The 25,396-nt window shown below is 34.4% G+C and overlaps 1 protein-coding gene across 1 annotated transcript in view; it reads left to right on the top strand.

Moving 5' to 3' along the window:
- Positions 1 to 23,323, top strand: part of RSPO2 (R-spondin 2) — a 234,721-nt gene extending 211,398 nt beyond the window's left edge. The window contains exon 6 of the mRNA XM_074201113.1: positions 21,077 to 23,323. Coding sequence (XP_074057214.1) covers positions 21,077 to 21,192 — 116 coding nt within the window. The 3' untranslated portion in view covers positions 21,193 to 23,323. The remainder of the gene's footprint in view (positions 1 to 21,076) is intronic.
- The last annotated feature ends 2,073 nt before the right edge of the window (positions 23,324 to 25,396 follow it).

Genomic DNA, 25,396 nt, shown 5'->3' with positions numbered 1-25,396 from the left:
ATAACAAAATATAGATGCATTTATGTCATTTTTGAAGGAAAATGGCATTTAAAATAATTTTCACTAGTATTTCTTTAGATCTTTTAATACAAATAGAAAACTTGGGGGGTGGGATAGAATTGAGATAGTCAAAGAGATCGGTTGGTATTCCTATTATGGTTCAGAATTTAGCAGATCATGTTTAAACCCTCTCTATGTTGTGTAGTTTTGTGCCAGAGGAGATTCAAAGAATGAAATGTGGATCATTGTAATTTATCATTTTGGAAATAAGAATGTGATCTTAATAATTAGAGTATAGAACATAAATAGAAGAAAAATGGAAGCTAAGTGTTATGTGTTCTTAAGGAAGGTACATACTGGTAGATGCTTAAGGAACCAGTTGAATGATAAAAATAAGGTAATTAATATATCAGTTCCAAACCAGTAGGTGTTTTGGAAATTCCTGGCGAACTACTTTTAACATGATTGTGTTCAATAATTATTTTGATAATTTACTTTGCTAGCTGAAATTTATCATGGCTTGGCATGAAATTTATAGATGACAAAAATCTAGGAAGGAGAACTGAGAGCTAGCAGAATGAAGAACTTAAGACATTTGTATGGGCAGGAACAATAGACTGAAGCTTAGTAGGGATAATATTAAGTACTGATCATGGATTTAAAAAACCAAATGCATGAGAATAAGATAATGAAAGCATTACTAGAAAGTAGTTCATGACAAAAAGACTAGGACTTTAGTGTATTTTAAACAACACGAGTTAGCAATGTCGTTTAGCAATCATACGACATTGTAATCTTAAACTATATTAATAGAAATCTAAGAATGAGAAAATTGATAGTCCCCCAATATTTCTACCCTTGATAGACCACATCTGGAACATTTCCTTTTGCTGAATTTTTTACCTTTTAGAAATTTGAAAGGAACTAGGTTGGTGAAGGAATGTGAAATCATATCACATCAAATAATCAACAAGCATTTTATTAAGAGCTTGCTATGTGCTAGTCACTGTACCACAAATTGGGGAATTTAAAAGAAAAACAGAAATATTCTTTGCCTTCAAGAAACTTACCTCTAATGGGACAAATAGCATGTTCTTAAAGAGGCATAAAACAAGATACATATAGAGCATATGAAAGATAACCTTTTTGGAGAGGAAACTAACATCTCGGAGATGAAGGAACTGGGAATATTTAACCTAAAGCAGAGAAGACTTTGGGGACAGGAGATAGTAGGATCTTCAGATATTTGAAGATATTTCAATGAGAAAGATGAGTTATATTTATTTTACTTTAAGTTTGAAGGGGAGAGCTAAAGGCAACTGATGGCAGTTCAGAGAGATGGATTTCAAATACACCTAAGAAAAATCTTCCTGTAATTATATTTGTCCAAAAAGTGGACCAGGCTAATTTTAGGTGGAAGATAGTAATTCCCAGTATTGACATTCTTTTCAGAAAGGCTTGACAAACACAATTTATAACTTTGGTGAAATTTTAGTTTTGTTAATTCTAAGATTTTATGAAAAATAATTTATGAATCAGGGTATCAAGGAAGACTCTTAGATGAAGTAGATCTTTCAAGATGGTTAGAATTTCAGTAAAATGGGAAAGAGACATTTTAACCACAGAAAATGTTATAAGCCAAGACAGAGAGGAGGCAAGTCAGCAGGATAAGCAGATAGGAAATGGACTGGGTAGATAAGATTTGACTGAAAAATGTGTTTTGAATGTGTTTTCTTCCTCACATAATCACAAAAATTCTAGAATATAGCCAAATTCTTTTAGGTCAAGATTGACTCAACAATAAATCTACAAGAATTTTTAAAGATCCTATTGTATGCCAAACACTGAGCTGAGACCCCAAGATACAAAAAAAAAATTAAAACCCAAAATCCAAGTCTGCTCACAAGGAGCTCACAGACTACTGGAGGAGATGCACTGCAAACAGATATGTGCAAATTATATAAAGATAAATTGGAGATAATGAACAGAGAGAAGACAGCATTAAATGGGATTAAGAAGGGCTTCTTGTAGATGTTAGCTGGAATTTGAAGGAAGACAGGAAAACCAGCAGGTCTAGATGAGGAAAAAGAAGTTCAACAAATGAAAAGATCAGAGAGAGAGAGAGAGAGAGAGAGATTGACTGACTCCTCTGTGAAAACAACAGTTTTTGAGTGAGAATGGGTGCTTACAAATGCCTTTTTCTCACCCACCTTTGCTATCACTTTCTCCTTGTGAGAATAAATATTCTTTCCATTTCTCATCTCTGGGCTAATGTGTAGATATTTACCAATCTTGCTCTCTGTTTTCTCCTCTATCCACTCCAAGCCATTTTCTCAAATGTTGGAAACATATGCTATGTGAATTTAAGTTATACAATACTTCCCATATTCTCTAAATTGTGGAAAATATTTCATGGAAAAGAAACTTTGGCCTCTCTCAAGACATACCAAATAGAAGATGACATTTCTGCTATCCACATCAACTTGTTTGTTCGTTTATTCATTCAAAAACCTAAAGCTCTCTTTTTTCCTTTTTCATGTTTCCTCTTCCCCCCCCCTTTGGAAAATGGGCAGTATTGAGCACTTTCTGCCTTCCCCAGGGCCAGCCCCTCTCCCCTAGAGGTAGTATTTGAAGAAGAATCTTTGTTTTTCAGACTATTCTGTCACACATCTCTCATTAAATCCCTACTGCTCACAGAAACAGTTCCTTGATGTTCTTCTTGGCTAAAGACCTAAGGTAACAAGGGTTATTGACTTGTCATTTGCTAGATAGAAAGAATTATTCAATTTGTCTCTTAGAAACTGGGTGTCCCTCTAGTTTAATGGGGAAAATGGTTTGTATAAAATTTTTAAAAAATTATCCTGTGACTAGAATTCCCCAAAATGTCATTTGTTGCCTGAACAGTTTCATCTAGTTGATGCTTATCGATTTAAGCAAAAGCAGAAGGTATCATACCTCCAGTCCTAATGTAATTATATTAAAAGGCACCTCCTATTACAGTATGAAGTCAACTACAGAGGATCTTGACATTTTTTTCATTATCCTGCCTCCTAATCAAATCAAAATGGAGCTAGCATCATCTTCTTATTAAAGTGTGACGTTGTATGTATGTGTTTTAAAGGGGGAGGGGGAGAGTAAGAAGGGATGATATTGTCATATACCAAATAAATTCATGATTTTTATCTGTGAAACTCATAACCTATGATAGTGTGATTGATTTGAAGCTCACTTTAGGCAAGAAGTGAAATAACTTTTGGTCACAAATATGAAGTTTTTGTTTTTCATTGTATTTCTATGGTATATGAAAATTTTGTTTAGTTAATGTTTTATTGTAGCAGAGGCAATTAGGCAAAAAATCAAAGAAAAAATATATATATATCCTGTATCTAAGAAATGCTTTTTTTTTGCATCATTGTCCCCACCTCTCTACTCAGAGGAATAAAGTGCATTTCCTTTTCTTTTCTTTAGAATTGAGACTGCATAAACTATTGTTTGCTTTTATGTTATGGTAGCCAGTTAATAGGTATTTATCAAGTACATACCACATACCAGATTCTCTGCTAAGGACTGGGAATATACTAAACAGTTCCTACCCTCAAGAAGCTTACATTCTAAAGGGAGAGAAAAACATGTAAACATCAAGTTTTCTGCAGCCTTTATAAAGAGTGGGTGAGGGCAATTTGAGTTGAGAAAGCTTAACCATGGGGAAATGAAAACGCAGAAAGGCCTGCTTAAGGCAGTATTTGAACTGAGTCTTGAAGGAAGCCAGGGTATCCTGGAGGTAATGGAAAGGGAGCAGGGAGAGGATTCCAAGAATAGAGAGAACTAATAAAAAGGCACCGATTTAGGAGATGTATTATCCTGTACAAGGAAAAACAAGCAAGAAGACCATTGTTGCTAGTTAGTTGATTATGTGAAAGAGAATAAAGTGTTAGAAGATTTGACTTAACTTTTGCTGCTACAAAGTGTTCTGTTACAGATATTTTGTTCTGTTATAGGACCTCTCTTTCTGTCCTTGATCTATTTAGGTAATGTGCCTAGTAGTAGTATTGATGTTTTAAAAATCTGCAAACAATTCAGGTAACCTATCTCACACAATTTTGAATTACATTCTTGAATAGTAGGGCTCTATCACCAGTCATTTCATGTTTTTGTCTTTCCATAGCCCATTGAATATTAGCTTTTTTATTTTTAAATCATCTTGGTTTATTGGGTATGAGGTTAAACCATAGATTTGTTTTTATATCTATTTCTCTTAGTGATTGAGAGAAATCATTCATATGATTCTTGCTCATTTGAATATTCATATTCTTTACCACTAATGTATTTAGGAATAGTAGTGCATCATTTAAGATAATATTATGCATCTTACATCAAGAAAAATATAGAGAACTGAGCAAATGAAAGGCATTGATTTGATAATATAAAAATTAATCTATTTAGCTCATTGTAGTTTTGTTAAACTTAAATACACTTTGTCATTTATTCTCTCTTCTGAGAGATGGATAGTACAAGTATTACTACTTCTGTTTTACATATTAAGAAACTGAGGCTCAGGTTGTGATTTACTTAAAGGTAACAGAGCTAAGATTTGAACCCAGGTCATTTTCCATGCACATATAGTGCCTTTTTCTCTAAAACTTATTGCTTCAACAAGTCAATATAGCCAAAGATATAATAAATGGTACAAATGATCATTCACATTCTCCTCTTTCAGAGGCAGTATGATATAGTACCAGTGTCAGTCAACTAAGACCTGAGGACCAGGTTATTGTCTTCTTTTTCTTTTCCAATCTTTTTTCCAATTGATATTTTATTTTATTTTCCCAGTTATATGTTATGAAAGTTTTTCAACATTCATTCAAAATGCATATGCATATTTTGTTACATAATTTCTTTCTACCCTTCCTTCCCACCCCTCAGCAGCAGTCTCGTGAATATTATACATACACATTTGTGTTAAACATATTTACAGGTTAGTCATTTTCTGTCTGAGGAATTAGGGTTAAAGGGAAAAATAGAAAACAAAGAGTTAGGAAAGAAACTAAGAAATTTTTAAAAAAATGTTGTTTTGTTTTTCTTACTGTGGATGTGGATAGTATTGTCCATAGTAGGTCTTCAAGGGTTGTCCTAGTGCCCTGAATCACTGAGAGTTTTTTCCATCAAGGTTGATCAGCTCGCAATGTATTCTTAGCTTTGCTCCCTTTGCTCAGCATCAGTTCATGTAATTTGTCCCATGTTTTTTTGAAGTCTGCAGGTCATTCTCTACAGCTTATTTAGCATATGACTCCCAAACCAAGAATGGTTTTTATATTTTAAATAAAATAAAACTTTATTTAAAAATATAAAACCATTCAGAAATGCAAAAATCTGTATTTTGCTATCCCTTGGTATAGTGGATGGAACAAAGTAATGGATTTGGCAACAGGAAGACCTGGTTTCAAATCTCAGCTATATCACTTATCAGTTATATGAATATGAACAAAATTCTTAACTTTATGAGACTGTTTACTTTTTTTTTGGTAAAATGATAAAATTACTTGTAAGATCTAAACTCAAATGAAATGCTATATGTAAAGAACTTTGAAACTTCAAAGTACTATATGAATGATAATATTCTATTAATGTCAACATCTAGGTTGGAGGGCTGCAAAGGGTTTTTTGAGATTGTTTTTTTTTTGTTTTGTTTGCCTAATACTAGAGTGAAAATCTTTGTGTGCAAGTGCCAAACACCAAACATCTATCTCTAATGTAAGGTCCTTCCTATAAGATACAGTTTCCAGGAAAGTTAAAAAAAAAAAGGATTCTAGAGACTTAAATTAAAGTCCCAGATCTCCAACAACCTAAGGATATAACCTCGGGAAAATTACTTGACTTCAGCTGCAAAAAAAAGAACCAGTCTAGATTGCTTAGATCTATTTCATTCTAAAATTCAGTGATTTAAATTTTTTATCCAATGGAGAAGACTTGGAATGAAAATGCCTTCTTGAGGGTAGTTAATGTCTTTTCTCCAAACAATATTTGTATCTATAGCTTTTATAATTTACAAACTATTTCTATACATGTCATGTACTTTTATTTCTCTCTGCACACATACACACACATATATATTGATTTTGTTTAATTTTGTTTTCATATTTGAAAATTCTCTAATTTTTCCTTTTATAATGGCAGGAATGTAAGTATTGTGAGTTAAATGGAAACAGTGACTTGTTGGGACTATGTCAAATTGGTTTCCTTTCAACTTTTCCCTTTTTTTGTCTATTCTTGTTCAAGGCTTTCAAGTTTAGTAGACCATATAGTTAATGTTTGTCAAGAAAGGCCATGTCAGTTTTTAATCCATATTTTAACTAAGGTTCCCCCCCCGAAATATTGATTAGAAAGCTATTAATAGAAGACACAACTCATAGTAGCAGTAGGAAAATAATATGGAAATTAAAACAGCATAAACTTTTAATGTATGTTATAAAGTTTAGTTAGGTTTGGGAAGTGGCAGAAGAAAGATGAAAAACACCTCATAACTAATGAAGGGAAGTCATCTTTAAATTGATCTTTTCCTTTGCCATTCAGACATCTGGGAATAGTTCTCAAGTAGCCTTAAATGGCATAATCAAAACTACAAAGGAATCCAGCACTGTTTTTATGCTTATTTTCAAATTTCTTCCTCAGGTTTTTCTAAAGTGAATCATCGCCCCCCTGTGGTAGAATGGAGAATTCTTTTTCCTTAGAAAAATATTATACAAAAATCTTAACACTTGTTTATTTGCTTCTTAACTACTGAAAGGGTCCAAAATATTTCAAAAGTCAGTCTATTCTATTTGATATGACATCTTTTTGCCTATGAAAAACCTTCTATAGGGTGATAAAAGCTTGTTTACATTTAGATTTTCCTAGAAGTTACCCAAAGCATTTGAAAAGTCATAACACTGATTTTGAAGTCAAGAACACCTGTGTTAATATACTGCCTCTGGCATTTATTACCTCTCTGTCCTTAGGGTAAGCTATTTAACCTTCTTGATCCTCAGTGAAGGTACCAATAAAATAATGGAGTTGTATTGGATAGATTATAAAGTCCCATCCAACTCTGTATCATTAATGCTGTAAAATAAAATTCTTTTCCCAGTACTTTTTCTAAGGTCAAACTCTAAAGTAAAAGATTCTGAGGATTTGTCCAGCTCCAGGTGTTACTCTAGCATCAAAGGTCTTTTATTAAACATTGCTTGTAGTTAGTGGACAGAATCTTGTATATCTTTCTGTAGTTTCTGAAGATGTCTGCTTTGATGTAATTGAGTCGATAAATTCTGAAAGATATAAGATAATGAGAAGCCTAACTTACATCTTTCATATTATTTGTTGAAAACATTTGAAGTATTAAATTGAAGATTGTATTATCTTTCAAAAAATCAAGTATTTTTTGTAACTTAATATTCTTCTATTTTCATAAAAGAATTTTTTTTAAAAAAGATGAAACTATTTAAAATAAGCTAGTCCTATTAACCAAAAGCAGCAGACAACATTCTTAGCAAAACATTCTATGTACAGTAGACTGAATGACCTCTTATACATTTCTCAGAAATAATTATTTTAAACATATCATATCCCAAACTTTCTTAACATGTCATAGCCACCAATTCAACTATTGAAATAGTCTTCTTAATTACGATTTCTTCCTTGCCTCTTAATCATCCACATGACCACCAAATTGATGTTCCAGACCTTAGCATCTTCATACTCTTGAAAGCTCAGTAGCTCCCTATTGTCTCTAGGTCAAAATATAAACAACGCTTTGCAGTCAACTAACTTTTTCAGGAAGATTTTATTTTATTCCCTCTTACGAACTTTAAATTCTAGTCAAACAGACATTCTTACTGTTCCTAGCACATGGAACTCTAGATTTTACTTTAGTACCTATTTATAGAAAACTACCTTTTTTGTCTGTAATCTTCTTTCTTGGATTCCAGGACTCTTTTCGGAGACTCAGCTTTGGTACCATTTGTAGCTGAGGTTTTTCCTGATCCTTTCATTTGTTAGTGTTCCCCCACATTTTCTCCCTTCCCAATTATTTCATATTTGATTTATACCTTCTGTTCATTTTATAATTATTATGTAGGTATATTTGTCTCTTTAGTATTAATAGCAATAAGCTTGATTTTAATTTTTTTCCTTCAGTGTTAGCAATACCTTGTACTTAGATACTTAGACATATATTTGATGAATTCTTATTGAACCGAATCAATTTCTAACCTTCTTTGAAGGTGAAACAAACATAAGTTGCCACTTTCTCTCTTTGGTATGTCATTTTTGTGTGATTTAATAGATTTTTTTTACCCCTGAGAAGAAATTGAAAAATAGAAGAAAAATGACTACTGAGTATTATTAGACAGCTTAAAATATAACAACAAAGGCAAATAATAAGCTCAGTACTAGGATGAAGAATAGTAGACCTACAAGCATGCCTTTATAGAATGCTGTACAATGCACTAAACACTTTATGAACTATAGAGTCAAATTCAATAGGAATTTGGGACTAGAAATAGAAATATGGAAATGACAGTCCATGTCCTCAAACTTATATGTTATATATATCTACGTTTGTATATAGGTACATATGTAATTACATAGTACATATTTGGGTGGAATACAAAATGTGTGCAGAGTACATACAGAGTAGACTATTGGGATAATAGTAATTGGAAAGAATGACCTTTGTAGGCTTCCTGTAGATGGACTTGAGTTGATTCTCTGAGGTGGAATATAAATTGAGAGTTGGAGAGGAACTCTTCTACATGATGCAAAAATCTAACTTAGTCCTTAAAATAATTCTGTGAAGTAGGTATTATTACATATTTACATAAAATTACATTTTATATAAAACATTTTACAGGTGAGTAAACTAAGACTAGGGAGGCTAAGACTACCATTCTTAACCTTCATTTCTTTCATAGCTGCTTTAGACAAGGAATGGGTATTGTCCCAGTCAAACTGAGACCTGATTAAGGCCTTAGCCCAAAAAGACTAAGGTCTCTCACTGCATCCAGGGTCATCTCAAGTCACTCTGATCCATATCTGGTCACTTGACCCAGATGGCTCTAGAGAAGCAAGTGAGACTGATGACTATGCACAACCCTCCCTCACTTAAATCCAGTTCTCTTGCATGTAGTGCATCATCTCCCTGATGCCATGGTCTTTTTCATGAAAGAAGGAAAAACACCATCACTACCACCACCACCACCAACAGCAACAACCTTTCTTAATAGCCCAAGATGGTGTTAGCTGTACTGGTGGCTTCATAACATTGATATTTCTTTGAGCTCTCTGATAGTTTGAAGATAATTTCCTGTCTAATGAAATCTTCCTCTTGCTATACTTTTTAAAGTTGATTCTTGAACTTAAGTGTAAAACCTTTATATTATTCTCTATTGAATTTCAGGCTATTAGATTCAGTTGGGGCAGCTAGATGGCACAGTGAATAGAGCACCAGTCTAGTTCAAATTTGACCTCAGACACATACTAGCTATGTAATTCTGGGCAAGTCACTTAACTTGGTTTGTCCCAGGAAAATGAGCTGGAGAAGAAAAATGGCAAATCACTCTAGGATCTTTGCCACAAAAAAACTCAGAAAAGTCATATCTGAATGAAAGTATCTGAATACTTTAGCCTATCAAGACCTTTTTGGAGCTAATTCTGTCTTCTCATAATGGCCTTCGCTGCAAATTTTGTGTCTGTTTTTATGAGTAAGACATTTATGTCTTTAAGACATTGATATAAATATTTAAAATCACAGAGAAAAGTAAAGGCAAGCAGTCCACTGGAAATATACCTATCAGGTTGCTATAGTAATATTTCTGTGCCTTAATTTGGTCATTGAGCATGTTATGAGTTGCATTATTCATCTTAGTCCACGGTTTTACAAAAATTATATAAGTTAAATTATTGTTTCTCAAAAATATAGGTAAATATTATATCATTATATCTATTAGTTTAGGAACTGTAAAAACAAAACAAAATATAAACAAAGAAGGTAAAGTTAGTCTGGCATGACCTATAATTGATGAAGTCATGTTGGCACATTCTAGTCATTACTTTCTTTTCTAGAAATTCATTGCCCACCTCTTTAAAAATTTCATTTTAGAATTTCCCTAGGAATCCCAACTCAAATTCACAGTGGCCTATCTCTTACCTTTAAAAAATAATATAAATTTCTTATATCTTTTTTCTAATCATATAGTACCTCTCCAAATTTCTGCCATCTTTCACATATAGCTGGGGGGGGGCGGTTCAGCAGTCATTTCTGTCATTTTTTTTCGCTATCCAAGGTGCCAGTTCATGTAGTGTAGTATCTTGAATTCATCAAAGGCAACTTGGTGAGATTTATTTCATTACTCATTTTGCTATCAACTCCCTATTAGTCATTTTTTGTCCTATCATTTTCAATGAGAACATCTCTGCTTTATTTCTGTAAGTTATCAATGTTTCCACTCCAGTAAAAGTCTATTTCCTTCTTTTATTTCAATTAATAAGCATTTATTTTCTCTCCCATCTCTCCATACCTCATTAAAAAATTAAAATACTTTCAACAAATATATGCATAGTCAATCAAAACAAATTCTATTTGACTATCCAAAAATGTGAATTTCCTTCTGTTTCTTAAGTCTTTCATCCCTTTGTCAAGAAGGTAGTTAGCTTTCTTCATCTTTGGCTCTCTAGAATCATGATTTGTTGCCACATAATACAGTGTTCTTAAGTCTATCAAAATTATTTTTACAGTGATCTCATTGTGTAAATCATCTTCTTGGTTCTCCTCATTATATTCTGTATCAGTTAATGCAAGTCTTCCCAGGTTTTTCCAAATTGATCTATTTTGTCATTTCTAATATCCCTGTAGGTATCATTTTAGCTTTTAGTTCTTTGCTACTCTAAAGAGAGCTGCTACAAATGTTTTTCTACATATGGATTCTTTCCTTCTTTCTTTGATTTTTTTAGAGATATACACTTAATAGTTCCTCTCCCTTCTTTAAATTTAAGGCAAAAGAAAAAAGAAAAATTCTCAGCCTTAAGCTTTCCTCATCAGTTTCAGTTTAGAATGCCTGAAAATAGGACTATTCCATGATGGTATATAGTGTATATAGTATATTTAGTGTATAGTCTGCTATGTATATTCTCTTTTGCCTTCTCATTGCTTCCCTGTTTTGTAGATTTCCTTTTATAAAAAATTGTTTGTGGGTGAATAATCTATGCATTCACATTAGTCTTTTCAGTCAGTTCCTGTTTTTCTCATTTTAACTGCTTCAGAATATTCTTATTTTCACTTCCCCCCCACCAGAGTAACTTCTTTTGTGAAATTTTAGTCAATGTCATCATTTCATTGAATCACCTGAAATCTGCTGTTTCGAGGTTACATGTCAGATGTTAGTTATCTTTCTTCTCCTCTTTTACAAACTTTAGGTAAGAGTAGTTTACTTCCCCAAGTTACGTGTCTCTATCACTTCCATTCCAGCCACTAGTTTCTGTTTTTCCATGAGAATAAACTCCAGTATAAACTATTCCTTTATTGTTTCATGTACCTTTTGAAAGATGAAACTGTCATATAAAAATATCAAGGAAAATAACTTTTTTGAATTGTCAGTTTCAGTTATAAATGCTTATAAAAGTGTTTTTGGGGGAAGACCAGATTCTCCCCCAACCTGATTTCCATGCCTTTGTTCCAAACTTTTTTCTTAACTCTTTTTCATTTTTTCTAATTACTCTATATTGTATTCCTTTGATGAAATCACTTCTTTTTCTCCCTCCATTGGTTTATCTTCAACTGTGTTATTCTCAGAACATACATACAGTCCCCCCTTTTTAGGAGAAACTAATCTTGTTTGTTTTAGCGCCAATTGTTCAGTTGCCTTTTACCTTCTGTGTGATGTTTTTTCACTCCATCCTTTTGAGAAGCCTCAGTTTCTCCCTGTCATTTCAGCCTTAAATTCTTCTCTGTTTCACTGTTTCATATTATTTGCCTTTTTTTCTACTTACTTGCCAATTTCCTTATCTGTGAATCCTTTTCCCTAGGTCTTTCCCCCTTTAATTCTCTGTGCCTTCTACTTAGATTCTTCTCACAGAATTTGAAGATTTGATAACCCCCTTTCTCAAACCCTCTCCATTTCTCCCTCTCCCTTATTCTCCCTTTCCCCCTCTTTCTACTTTTCTCCCCTCTTTCTACCTTCCCCCTCCCTTTCTCTCCTCTTTCTTCTCTCTCTCTCTCTTTCACTCACACATACACAAACATGTTAATGGGAAGAGGGGACATTAATAAGTAAAAGAAACAGGAAAGTTTTCTGGTAGGTAATGACCCTTGAACTAAACTTTTAAGAAATCTTGACATTTCAGGAAGTTGAGGTAAGGAGACATTTTCCCAAGGAAGGGGGAAAGTCTGTGCAGCAAGGCAAATGGGGAGGATATGGGATCATGTATGAGATCATATATGAGAATACAAGTAGGTTAGGTTGTCTGAAATATTATGTGTGTGGTGGTGGTATGTGTATGGAAGAATGATTATAACCATCAACCTGAAAAAATGTGTAGGAAGGATTGTAAATGTTTTGTATTTTATTCTGGGGGTAATGTGGAAACACCAAGTCTCTTAATCCAAGGAAGGGTGAGTGGCATGGTTAAATCTGGGCTTTAGAAATGCCAATATGGCAACTGGCTTAAGTTTATATATAACTCTGACGCAGGAAAATCCTGAACTCAAAAATATTTGATATAAGATATTAATATTCTGACATACAGGCAGCATATTATTCAGGGATATTTATCAAACTGACAGAGAAACAAGAAATCAAATTAATAAAACTTTTTCCTGATAAAAATATCATGGGCCAATGAGCTATCAAACTAGACTTTTACTACTGTCCATACAAGGTGATTCTGAAGCATTCAGGATTAGCAGAAACACTTGAAGTTATTTTCACAGTCTTTGGTGAGTCTTTCTGAACACAACAGATTTTTATGTGTACTACATGGAATCACATTTTTATATTTGAATATTACTACTACCATATGTCTTTGGTATATCAGAAAGGGAAAACTCAAACATTAATATTCCTTGTTTTTATTGTTTTATTAAAGTTTAGGTTTTTCCTCCTTAAAATACAAGTTTATGCAAACCTTGATATTGCCTGGGGGAAGTGAGAGTACAAGCAATTTTATAGAGTTTATTTGTAGTTATTTTTACATTTTTTCTCAGGATCTTTGTGTCTTTGGGGCAGTAGAAATCACCTCCCAAAGACCACAAAATAGGTTCCCTTAATTGTAGCCTAATACTATTCAAATCCTGATTAACCATCTTAACTCCTTGGTGCTGGTAATAAATCAATGAAAATTGATTCTAAGTAAAGGGAGGTGAATTGGAAATGAGCTCTCTAGGGAAGATTTTCAGAGTTACAAATTGGGCTTCAGGTTCTCTACTAATAGTTGAAACTAGCACCATACAAATTATAGGAATTATCCTTGCTATAAAGAGATTTTATTTCCTTTTCCTATGGAAGTACTCCTGGGTAGAAGTTGAAACATTGTGTTTTTATTAACTACTTAAGTCAGGTATCTGCTGTGATGTGAATAGCTGGATAGAAATATGGAATAGTTTCCTTGTTATGCAATATTACATTTATCACAATCTGTTATTTTGATAAGAAGAAAAATATATCAAAATAATAAAGACTGAGCAAATAGTTGAACTCTGAACCCTTTTCAGTTAGTTTTTAATATAACATGATTTAGAGGTGTTGCTAGTTAAAAGTAAATTTTCTTCTACCAAATTTTCAGGAAACTGTGAAAAAAAATTGTCACTGTTGAATGGCATCAATAAACTAAATTCCAGATAGAGAACTTAATATTGATAGAATAAATATTTTTGCATAATGATGTTGTTTAATTTTCATATCTTCTCCAGTTCGCTATTCAAAGGAGTTCCTAGCTTCATAAATTCATTACTAAAAACTCTCTTCTAATGAGATATAATAAAATGGAAACAGTGAGATTATCCTTTTTTAAACTTGGGCGGCTTTCCCTGTAAGATAAAATATAGAACTAAGGAGACTTGGTAAAACTCTTGTAATTGAAACCATTTTCTCTTAAATATGCCATTTCGTGTTAAGTATTTCATCTCTCTGACCTTATTAGGTGTGTCTCGTCATTAGATATAGTGTTACTAAATAGTTGTAACTTTTAAGGCTGCTTTGATTAATGATCGGTTAGACTGAGGTTTCATTGGGTAGGATTAACTAGATTTAAAGATGGCAAAATGCCATTTGTGACATTAATGCCAGACTTTAATGAAAAGCAGAAGTTAACTCCAAGGACCCTTATAATTTAATATGGGAACACAATCATGTTCTCATTATTTTAATGTAGTGTCATATAAAAAAGAAATAAGTTACTTTTTCTCTTTTTGTGGCCATTGTGTTTATTCTGGGCAATAGTTCATTTATTTCAAATTATGAAGCACAGAATTAGATTAGGGTTATCTGACAAAGTTTGTGACTCTTTATGAAACTGATTTTTTGGCCATAAAGTAAAAACATTTTTCCTCAGTTTAAAAATTGTTTTTTAAAGCAAAATAGGAAATACCAGTTCTGATTCGATCCAAAGAAAAGAGTAAATTTCTCCATCTTGGAGATACTTTAACTCTTGCTGGCTAATGGAGTACTATAAACAATCTTTTCCAAAGAACAGAATGAAGGATTTTTATAGGGCCCTAAAGGAATTAATGTACATTCTCAATATAGCATCTGACCCATTCATTTTCAAATTGACTCCTTTGTACTTTGTATTGTATAACTCATCTGAACTTCCCATGTTCCTAAGGTTTTTATTAACTTCCCAATAAACCAAGGGATTTGACATTAGGAGAAGACCTTCTCCTTGGTCTATATTCCTCTTGTGTCAAGTGAGAATGAATCACAAAAATAAGAAAAATCATTTACCTTTTGAGAACCTAGATTTTCTTCTTTGTTTAGGACTATTAAACTAAGATTCACTGAGATGTGAATGGAGAATTTTCACTCTTTGGCTGTGTTCTATCTTTTCTAGAAGTAAATGATCTTGTAGAGGTGAATGGGAACTTGATAGGCCATTTAGATTTTTAATCCATTTTATAAGCTAATAAATTGGGGGCCATGGATGTAAAGTGACTTGCCCAAGACCATACACCTAATTAGAGTCTTCCTAGACCTTGTGTCTCCTGATTATTAGGATGCTCTTAGAATGCATGCTCCTGGGGCAGCTAGGTGGTTCAGTGGATAGAGCACTGGCCCTGTAGTCAGGAGGACCTGAGTTCAAATCTACATTTAGTCACTTAATAATTACCTAGATGTGTAACTTAACCCCATTGCCTAGCAAAACCAAAAGTAAACAAATAGCTGTAAGCTCCTTGAGGATATTTTTGTTTTTTCATCCCTTACACTTAGCATATTACTTCACCCATGGTAGTCTTATTGAATATATGTTACTATTCCCTAATTTATTTTATAAGAGACGAAATAAGATTTAACCACTTAGGTTGTCTGCATAACATGCTTTTCAGAATTTCCTAATTATCTACATTGAATTTGTTAGCCATGTTTCTAAACAGGTTAACTTACTTAAAGATCTTAGAATGACAGTACCTTTGCATTAGAAAGGTCTATGGGAATCATCCAGTTCACCCTGTCCTTGAACAAATTGTAATACATCAAATAAGTGATCTTTTAGTCTATATTTGAAGATCTCTAAGGAGCAAAGATGTCTACCTTCTGTGAAACCTACCTGGCCTAAGAGGCAGCTAGGGCACACAATGCAAAAACTGTTTTGACTCGAGAGTAATGAAAACTGAACATCCTGTCTCAGACCTAGGTTAGCTTTGTGAACCCAGGGAAGTTACTTAATCTCTCTCAATCTCCATTTCCTCATATCTAAAAGGAAGAAATCTCACAGTGTCATTAGAATCAAATAAAGTAACTTTTATAAAGCATTTTTATAAATATTAAATATATAGTGCTACATGAATGCTGCTGATGTTGTTTGTCCTTGGTTCTCAAAGAAGATCATGCTATCAGGGAGGTGATACCATGACATGCATATGAATTGAATTTGAGGGAGGAGGTGCTGTTCTAAGTCACCAGTCTCACTTTTCCCTCCAGAGACAGATATCAATCAGGATACTGGGGATAGCAAGTGGAAGTGAGGCAGTTATGGTTAAGTGACTTGCTTAAAGTCACACAGTTAGTAAGTATCTGAGAACAGATTTGAACAAAGTCCTTCCTGACTTCAAGACCAGTGGTCTACCCACTGTGCAATCTGGCTGCCCCCTCCGCTAGTTATGACAATCATTATCTTCGTTATTATCATGATGATGATGATGATGATGACGAGTCATAGTTGCCAAGAATAAAGTGGTGATAATTCCACTATATTTTTCCAATGTCAGACCTCATGAGGAGTATTGTGTTTGTTTCTAGGCACCAGTGTTTGAGAAGAATATTGATAAACCATTAAGTTTATCTTCCAAAGGAGGCAGATAATAAAGGACTTTGTTATATTTGTTGAAGAAACTAGGAATATTTAGCTGATGAAGTCTCAAGGGGAAATAACTATCTTCAAGTATATGAAGACCCATCATAGAAAGTGATAAGGAGTGAAGGAAAATGATTAGACTTTTTTTATGTTTGACATCAGAGAGCACAACCAAAAACAATAGATAAAAGTTTCAAAGAAGCCAATTTAGTCTTGATATAAGAAAGGTTTTTCTAACATTTAGAAAGAGCAAAAAGTCTGCTTTTGAAGTTCCACTTTCTGGGATGTCCTCAAGCAGAAACTGGATAATTACTTGTTGAGTATGTGATCCTGAGGCTTTGTTTTGTTTGTAAGCTGGACAAAGTTAGGGTATAGTGTGGACAGCGTGCTGAGCTTGGAAGTCATGAACTCATTCTCCTGAATTCAAATATGATCTTAGATGGTAGCTGTGTGTGACTCTGGGCAAGTCACTCAAATCAGTCTTTCTTTTTTCAATGGTTTGAGTGACTTTCACTGGTTTGGTTTTTCACTGGAGAAGGAAATAATAAACCCCTCCAGATTCTTTGTCAGGTAAATCCCAAATGGGGTAACAAAGTGTCAAATACGACTGAAAGAACTGAACAACATAAGTTGAACTAGATGACCAATGAGGTCCTTTTAACAACTCTTAAATTCATGATTCCATGACTTGGGTGAGTTCTACTTTTAGAGGAAATTTCTGCTTATGTAGAGAAATATGCCAGAGGTGGAATATTGCAGAAGAAATTGGGAGAAAGATCTCAGAAATCTCTAGCCAAAATAACAATGACTATTTTTCACCTACTCAGGCTTTAGAGTTCTTTAGTGGCTGGCAGTACTGAATAGAACAGAGAAGCTTCTGGAATCAGTTTTTAAAAGGTGTTAATTTTGTTGATTTTGTTTATTCTTTTTATCCCACTCAAAGATCCAATTCACACACATTTCATGCTGTCAACCTTCCCAATGTCATGGTCTTCTTTGAGAATGAAAGACAAAGAGCTTCCTTTGCATCTGGTACTCTATTAAATCCTAGAGCTACCAAAAGAGCTCCCAGTCTCCTGAGGGACACAACATGCCATGTAGACAACCAATGTGTAGACAAATATACAAGATAATTTGAAATAATCAAAGAGGAAAGAAGTATTGAAGTTAAAGAAGATTAGGGAAAGTTTCTTGCAACTGGTGAGATTTTAACTGAGAAAGCTTGAGAATCTAGTAGGCACAGATCAGAAATGAAAGCTCTAGGAATCCAGAAATAGCTAATGAAAATGTTGCATATATGTTGTGTTTTCATCAAGGATTTAATGCCTTTTCTTCGATTCCTGGGGAGATTAGACTCAACTAGAGGGTATAAGAAATCCTAAAACTACTCTCCTGTTAATAATAGTAAAGTTCACTTAAAGAATTTAAGAGCTGCAGGTCAAGAAGAATAAAACATAGCACAAAAAAAAAAAGAAGAAGAAGAATAGTTAAACAAAGTATCTAAGAAAAGGCCCCAAAGCAAAACTAACCTCACTTTTAGGCTTCTGTATTTTCCTTGAGCAGCCTGGCTGAGAAGAAGAGATCCTCCTAGCCACTGATTTAAGAAAGCTTCTTAAGGTTTGAGAAGACTTATAGAGAGCTTCTCACCTGTTGGCTAAGAATTCTGAAGTGAATTTTATTGGTGTTAGCTGAGAAGATTGATTAAGGAATGCTGTTAATGTGCAATTCCTCCCTGTAGGGAATGATTTCCTAAGCCCATCCTCTCTGATAAATGGAGGACAATTTCCAGCAACAATGAAGGGAACCTCTTCTAAAGAGGGTAGCTAAAGGAGCATGCCGACAGAGTCAGATGAAAGAGTCCCTTAGACCACAGTACTTGCCAACCAGCCCTAGGAAATGGTGAATGTGACTAAAAACAGGGTCAAAGAGTTGTAACCAAAACATAGCATCCCTGAGTTTTGTACAAAATATTAAGTAACTCTGAAAAGAGCCAGAGTTGACCACCAACTTAAGAGAAGTAGAAAGTAAAACTTAAAAGGGCTGTTGGTACAGAGCAGCTTTGCAGCAGCAGAGGGATAAGTTGTCCTTTCATACATGCTCTGCTAATATATAGTACCTGCATGTAGGTATTCTAGTCACGTGTGTTCCCTATTCATGCTCCTTATAAATGGCCTCTCCTCCCCACTGAGTTCTTCATTTATAAATCATGCATATCTATATAGTTGTAAGGAAGAAAGCTTAAAGTACATAGGGGAATATTGCTTAGAGTTTTAACTAATTTATTTTTGAAAGTTTGTTATAAAAATTGTATCTTATGACTGAGTACTAAAAATGTAATACATAATATAAAATGTAATACATAAGTTTCTCCATGGTTTGGAGAAAATTATTATCTTCAAAATATTCAGAATTTAAAGCAGCTAATTGGGCACTTAGAGTAAAAAATATTAGGGAAGGGAGAAGAGTGGTTATTTATATTAAGCTAAATTTGCCTTTGCAAACCCTCCCAATTCCCTCTGACTTTATCTCTAATTCATTCCTCTTGGTTCTTTCCTCTAGGGGCAAGGAGAGGCAGACAAATCTTTCTTTCATGTGAAAAACCTTTAAGTACTGAAGTTGCTTATTAAGGACCTATTAAATATTTCTATTTAAACTAAACATTTCCAATTGCCAGTTCTTACTGAGTTTAAAGTTGCAGAATTTCAAGGCTCATTACTATGGTTGCCTTCCTCTGGGTATTCTTGCTAGCTTAGCAATGTCTTTCTCAAAATATACCCCAAATTGATCACAATACTCCAGAATGTGATCCGATCAGAGTATAAGGGTAGAGCAGAATTATCAATTTGCTAGTCTTGTATTTCTTCTCCTTCCCTCCCCCCCCTCTCTCTATATATATACACATATATGTGTGTGTGTGTGTGTGTGTGTGTGTGTGTGTGTGTATATATATATATATATATATATATATATATATATATATATATTTATCCCCTCTCTTTCTTTTTTTTCCTCCTCTGTCCCCCTCAATGGATAGGATGGGCTTAGGATCAGTAAAACCTGAGTTCAATTCTAGCTGCAGACACTTAACAGCTGTTTGACTCTGAGTAAGTGACTACTATTACTTTGTCAAAGATAGTCCCAGGCTTGCTTTCAGCTTTTTGTTTATGAATGGAATTTGTGTCAAGACTCCAGAACTCAAGGTTATTGAACTTTATTCCTTTTATTCAAATTATTTATTTATTTTTGTTCATCCCTTGCTGAGTGTAATTCCTTTATTTGTCACCAAATAATAAATTAATTGTCAGAGCAACTACTTAACTTTATGCCATATCTCATTGAGAGGGAATGTTTTTCCCTTCTGTAATTCCAAGTTCTTAAGTAACCTGAAATTAGTTCATGACTAGTTGACTTCCTGCTATCTTCTTGATGATGCTTTGCAATGTGATATCTCTCGTGTTAAAGCAGCCTAAGCACTTACATATTTAAAAGAAAAGAACGTTAACATTTTGGTATTCAAGATCAAAATACTGAAGTCTCTTTGGATTGTGTATAAAATTACTTTTCCAAAATATCACAGAAAACTTGGGCCAGAAGTGAAATCAGAACTCAACACTTTTTTTACATCATCGTCATTGTCATCATCAAAAGAAATGACCTATATACCTATCTAATCATTTTCTTGTTTGGATTTGAGGGAGGAAGAAGGCTGTGAACTTATAAAATATTTGCTTGTCATCCTTTTTTTTAATTGAAGTATGGATCAAGAATAAAACCATGGGGGCGGCTAGGTGGCGTAGTGGATAAAGCACCGGCCTTGAAGTCAGGAGTACCTGGGTTCAAATCCGGTCTACCTAGCTGTGTGGCCTTGGGCAAGCCACTTAACCCCGTTTACCTTGCAAAAAAAAAGAATAAAACCATGGACATGATTGGAGGACTGTAATGCTAAAGCTGGTGGGGGGTGGGGAGGTTGGGAGAAGGTTAAATACATATTTTACTGTCCTCAGAATCAGGCAGAGTTCAACTGCTTCCTCTGCCATATAAAGAGTGTAACCCTAGACAATATCTCAGGTAGCTCTCTAAAAGTAATTTGGAGAGTAGGTACCAATGGGAAATAGTGGAGAGAATTTTCTCCCTGAGACTTCCCTCCAATGAAATGAATTATTTAAATCACAGATCTGACTTGGGGAAAAAAATTAAGACATAGAATTTTTGTGTGTATGGCATAATGATATTTTCAAAACTGAATGACCAATAAGAAATTTTTATTTTATCATTTCCCTTGAATAAAAAGACATTCATCTGTTCTAGACAGGACATTCAATTTTACAAATTATTATTACACTGCTTAATGTGAACAATTTTCTCTCCCCAGCTGTTTTTCCTCTATAGGTGATGCTTTCCAGATGGACGTTGTGCAAAACTCTAAATTGTTTGGATTTCTGTGAGAAAGCCTTCTCTAACTTTATCTCTTCATCTTCTTTCTCTCTCTCCTCCCCATCTTCCCCCCCCCCCCCATCCTCCATCCTCCCATCTCCTCTAGGGAAGAGAACTCCAAAGACGAAGGACAAGAAGAACAAGAAGAAGAAAAGGAAGTTAATAGAAAGAGTGCAGGAGCAACACAGCGTCTTCCTTGCCACAGACAGAGCAAACCAATAAAAAAGAACAGTTTTTATTTTTCTTTTCTCTTTTATTTTTGGTGGGTTTTTGTTTTGTTTAGTTTTGTTTTGCAGAAATGCACAAAGCCACTCTCTCCGCTCAGCTCCTGCGCACCGGGGCACCGCCTTTCTGTTGCTTTGACAGTATTGGTTGCAAGAAACCTGTGAAAATGAGAGAAACCCACAAGTTTGGAGAGGTGGGGGTGGGGTGGGGGTGTTATTTATACTTTAATTTGAAGTGGGAGCCTGCGGAGACAGGAGCACACTGAGGTGCGTAGTGAGAGCAGGTGCAGGAGAAGCCAGATGTGAAGACGCTCTCACTCATTCCGTGTCTGGAGGGCGCCAGCCCGGGGCCAGGCAGCATGGAAGTTAAGTCCCCAGGGCAGTGGGCTGCGGAGCACCGACCCACACCTAGACAGACAATGAACTTGTGCATATTTATGTGAAAGAAGATACTTGGAGGTAGAAGTGCTATTTCATTTATGACCTTTGTTTTTTTGCATCTTGTGCATTTTCCAGAGGTAAATGTATATGAATATCTACTTAGTGTTAACCTATGTTGTTCTCAGCATCTGTTACCTTGAAACACCTTGTGTAGTAGAACTGCTGCTTTAAGCTGATGATAAGCTCCAGGAATTCCTGCCTGGTTTTGGGGCGTTCAGATGTGTACATATTATGCTGAGTCTAATATCTACTTAATTACTGTATATTTATGCTTTCTTATGTGTAACAAAATATACCTGCTTAATGTTCTGTCATTTCATTCCTACTGATTTCTATATGCATTCTCTAACAAGTACTTTCTTTTTCTTCCCCTTTCTATGTTTTGTTGCTCCTTGAAACAGTTTCGGGGTCTTATTTCTCATCAGAAGGCTAGGATCAACTGGTGTGTTGTCAAATGACCAGTATCAAGGATTTTCAGCTTGTGCCCATTAAATAGTGCTCAGGCATCTGGCAATCACAGGCGAAAAACCCAGAGTTATTTTTCCCCTTAAGGAACCTCTTTTCACGTTTTAAGGCTGTTATGACTTCTTTATGAAATGCAATTGAAGCATAGGAAACTGCATGCACTAGCTCCAATTTCCAAACATGCAACTTCACAGATAAAGACAGGTGGGGGAATGGGGAAACACTTTTTTCTTTCTTAATTCCTTCCTTTTTTTCCTTTCCTTGCAGAAATAATCTTAGGCCTGCAACAAGGTACTTTTATGGTTAACTCAAGTCACCAAAACAGGCCTTTAAAGTTATCATCCTCAGACCACCAGTGAAATTTGGGGACAATGGCTATCTAAGTGTTGACCCTGCTGGTCAGGTCGCAAATCCTAGCAAGTTTTGGGGAAGCTGAATGTGTCATTTCAAACCTGGAACTCAGAGAAACTCTTATCAGGAGAATCTCTGAGCTATTATTGTTAAGGTAATTGAATGCTCAGTTGGTTGTGGATTTTTTTTTTTTGTTCAGACTTTAGAAATAATAGCGTCCCCCCATCCTAACCTGAAGTAGAAGATCAGAACATAAATGGAACATTTGCAAATATTGAAGAAAACCTAAAGAAGGGCACCGCTGTTCTCTCCCCAGACCCTCACCTTTGTATTGGCAAAACTACCTCTTTAGAATTTACAAACTATTCAATGTGGGGTTTTTGTTGTTGTTGTTGTTTCTGTTATATATCGAATAACTCTGAAATAACACCTTACCGATAGGATAAGAATAAATATAATATCCATCCTTAAGTATCACAGAATATTATTGCTGTGAGATAAGCCATATATGAATGTTGTATAAAACTTTAGGATATTCCTCAAATCCTAAGGTCCTCACTTCCTTTCACATTTATTTAGTGTATGTTCCTGTTTAGTGGTAGGGGAGGAAACACCCATAAACTTGGCAGTGCTTCATTGTTAATGAGACTAATAATTGTTCTGTTTTTGGGATGTTCTTTTGTGCATTAAATCACTTCAAAAATACCACTGTGAAGGCGTTTTTTTTTTCAGTAAAATGTTTGGAGATGGACATTGAAATGTGAGAAAGAAATACAGAGAACTATTTTTTTTGTTAAAATAACACAATATGGGCCATTGGGGATTGATAAAAGATTTTTTATCCAAAGCATTGTTTTTTTCTTACTGAGTGGAGGTTGACATAGAATCATAATTTATTACACTTGAGAACCATGCTTTTAGGAATTTGTCACCAGGATGTTAGTTTGACTTTGAAGGGTTGTGTAGAGGATAGTGCTATACAACTCTCATACTTTGAGTTGCACAGAAGTTAAGAAATTAGTATTAAAATAGAATATTTCTTGAATTTCCTATACCAGTAAAATTACAGTTTCAATCCATATCTTATCTATTATCTAAAATGATCCAAAGAATAAGTTTTCAAAATTGTGAATTTCTCTAACAGCATATACCCATGTGTGTAAACATATAAAACTAAATATTTATGTTAAATAGTAAATATAAGGAAAATAATAACAAAAATAAGCCTTTATATAGCTTTAAAGTTTCAGGTGCATCCTTACCAGCAGTCTGTAAAGCAGATCCTACTGTTAGCTCCATTTTATGGGTACAGGAACTGAGACCATGCTGTGGATTGATTTGACCAGTCACATAACTAATTAACCATATGAGACATACTTCAATCTCAGGTCTTCCTAACTCTCAAGACTGGCACTCTATCCACTGTATCTTCAACATGTTGTTTTTGGTAAAGCAGTTTCCCTCTAAAGTCAGTCATATTCACAAAATAATTTATCTTTACTAGGCTTCTCAAATATTCATTTCAGTTAATGTTATTACTGTATCATTTAAAATTCAGCAAAAATCAGATGGAACTTATTAAAACTTGGTATCTAACCATGTCACATATTTCCTTGTTGAGTCATTTTTTTCATTCATGTCTGACTCTTCATGACCCCGTTTGGGGTTTTCTTGGCAAAGATACTGGAGTGGTTAACTATTTCCTTCTCTAGTTCATTTTACAAATGAGGAACTGAAGCAAACAGTGTTAAGTGACATGTCCAGGGTCACACAGCTAGCTAGTAAGTATCTTACATCTGATTTAAATGCAGGCCGATCAATCTTCCCGACTCCAGATAATGCTATAGCATTATTCATTTATTCATTGCATTATCTGTTACACTTCCCTCTATGGACTTCAAACTGAGAGTTGAATTAGTCTTTAAGGTCACATTCAGTTCTTCATCTATGATCTGATCCATATATGAATTTAGAAATGCCTAGATTATTTTTAGATGTAGCTACTACAGTGATATTGGGATTCACATTAAAAGGAAAGATTACATGGAAATTTTCATTTCTCATGTTAGCTGTCGTATAGATAAACTTAGCCATTCTACCAGACTTGGAAAAGAGGTCCTAGAGTTCATGGTATTGGGAAGTCTAAATCAGTGTGAAGGACCTCAGAAAAAAACGAGTTTTGTGAATAAATTTTCCCATTTTATTCTTTGTAACTAAAGTTTTTGTTTTTGAGGCACAAATAAAATAATTGGACACATGGACTTTGCATGTTTTATGAGAAACATCTGGAAGGAACTTCATGCTCAACCTCAACTATGTGGTCTCGTGCAGTAAGGATTGTATGTGACTATCCCAGTTCAATTGTTTTACTCTTAAGTCGGGTTCTGGGGTCCGAAGAGGAGGCAAACAAGAGAGGAGCAAGTGAGATCATATATGTGAGAGTGCCTTGTGAACTGTAAGCATATGTGAAGTATTACCAGTAATTAATAATAGAAATAAAACAATATCCTGGACACTTTGGAGCACCTATCATAATATCCATTTATTTAGTGGGTTCTTATGCAGCATGAAAAAAATAATCATACCTCAGAAAATATTGATTTAAGTTCTTGTCACTGAGGTTTTGTTCAAGACTTGCAGGTTAGAAAACTGAGTAAATTAATCAGATAATCAGATGAAATGTGTACTCAAGCATTTGTTATAGGCAAGGAAACAAGCTACTAGACAAAGAAGGACAAATAAAGATAGTTAAATTAGAATGCTTCTTGAGCATTCTTTTCAAGGAACAATATACAAAAAGGTTGATCATAAATACAAAATCATTTCAGAGGGCTTGGTGTAAGGAGCACTTTGAATCTGAGGAAGTTCACAAAAGGCCTTTTATAGAAGGCCATGCCTAGGCTAGACAGATAATGAAGGAAGCAATATTTGATTGCTATAGCATG

This window comes from Macrotis lagotis, chromosome X (assembly GCF_037893015.1).
Source record: "Macrotis lagotis isolate mMagLag1 chromosome X, bilby.v1.9.chrom.fasta, whole genome shotgun sequence".
Taxonomy (NCBI): Eukaryota; Metazoa; Chordata; class Mammalia; order Peramelemorphia; family Peramelidae; genus Macrotis; species Macrotis lagotis.
Note: the sequence above shows the minus strand (reverse complement) of the source record. Positions and strands in the feature narration are given on the sequence as shown.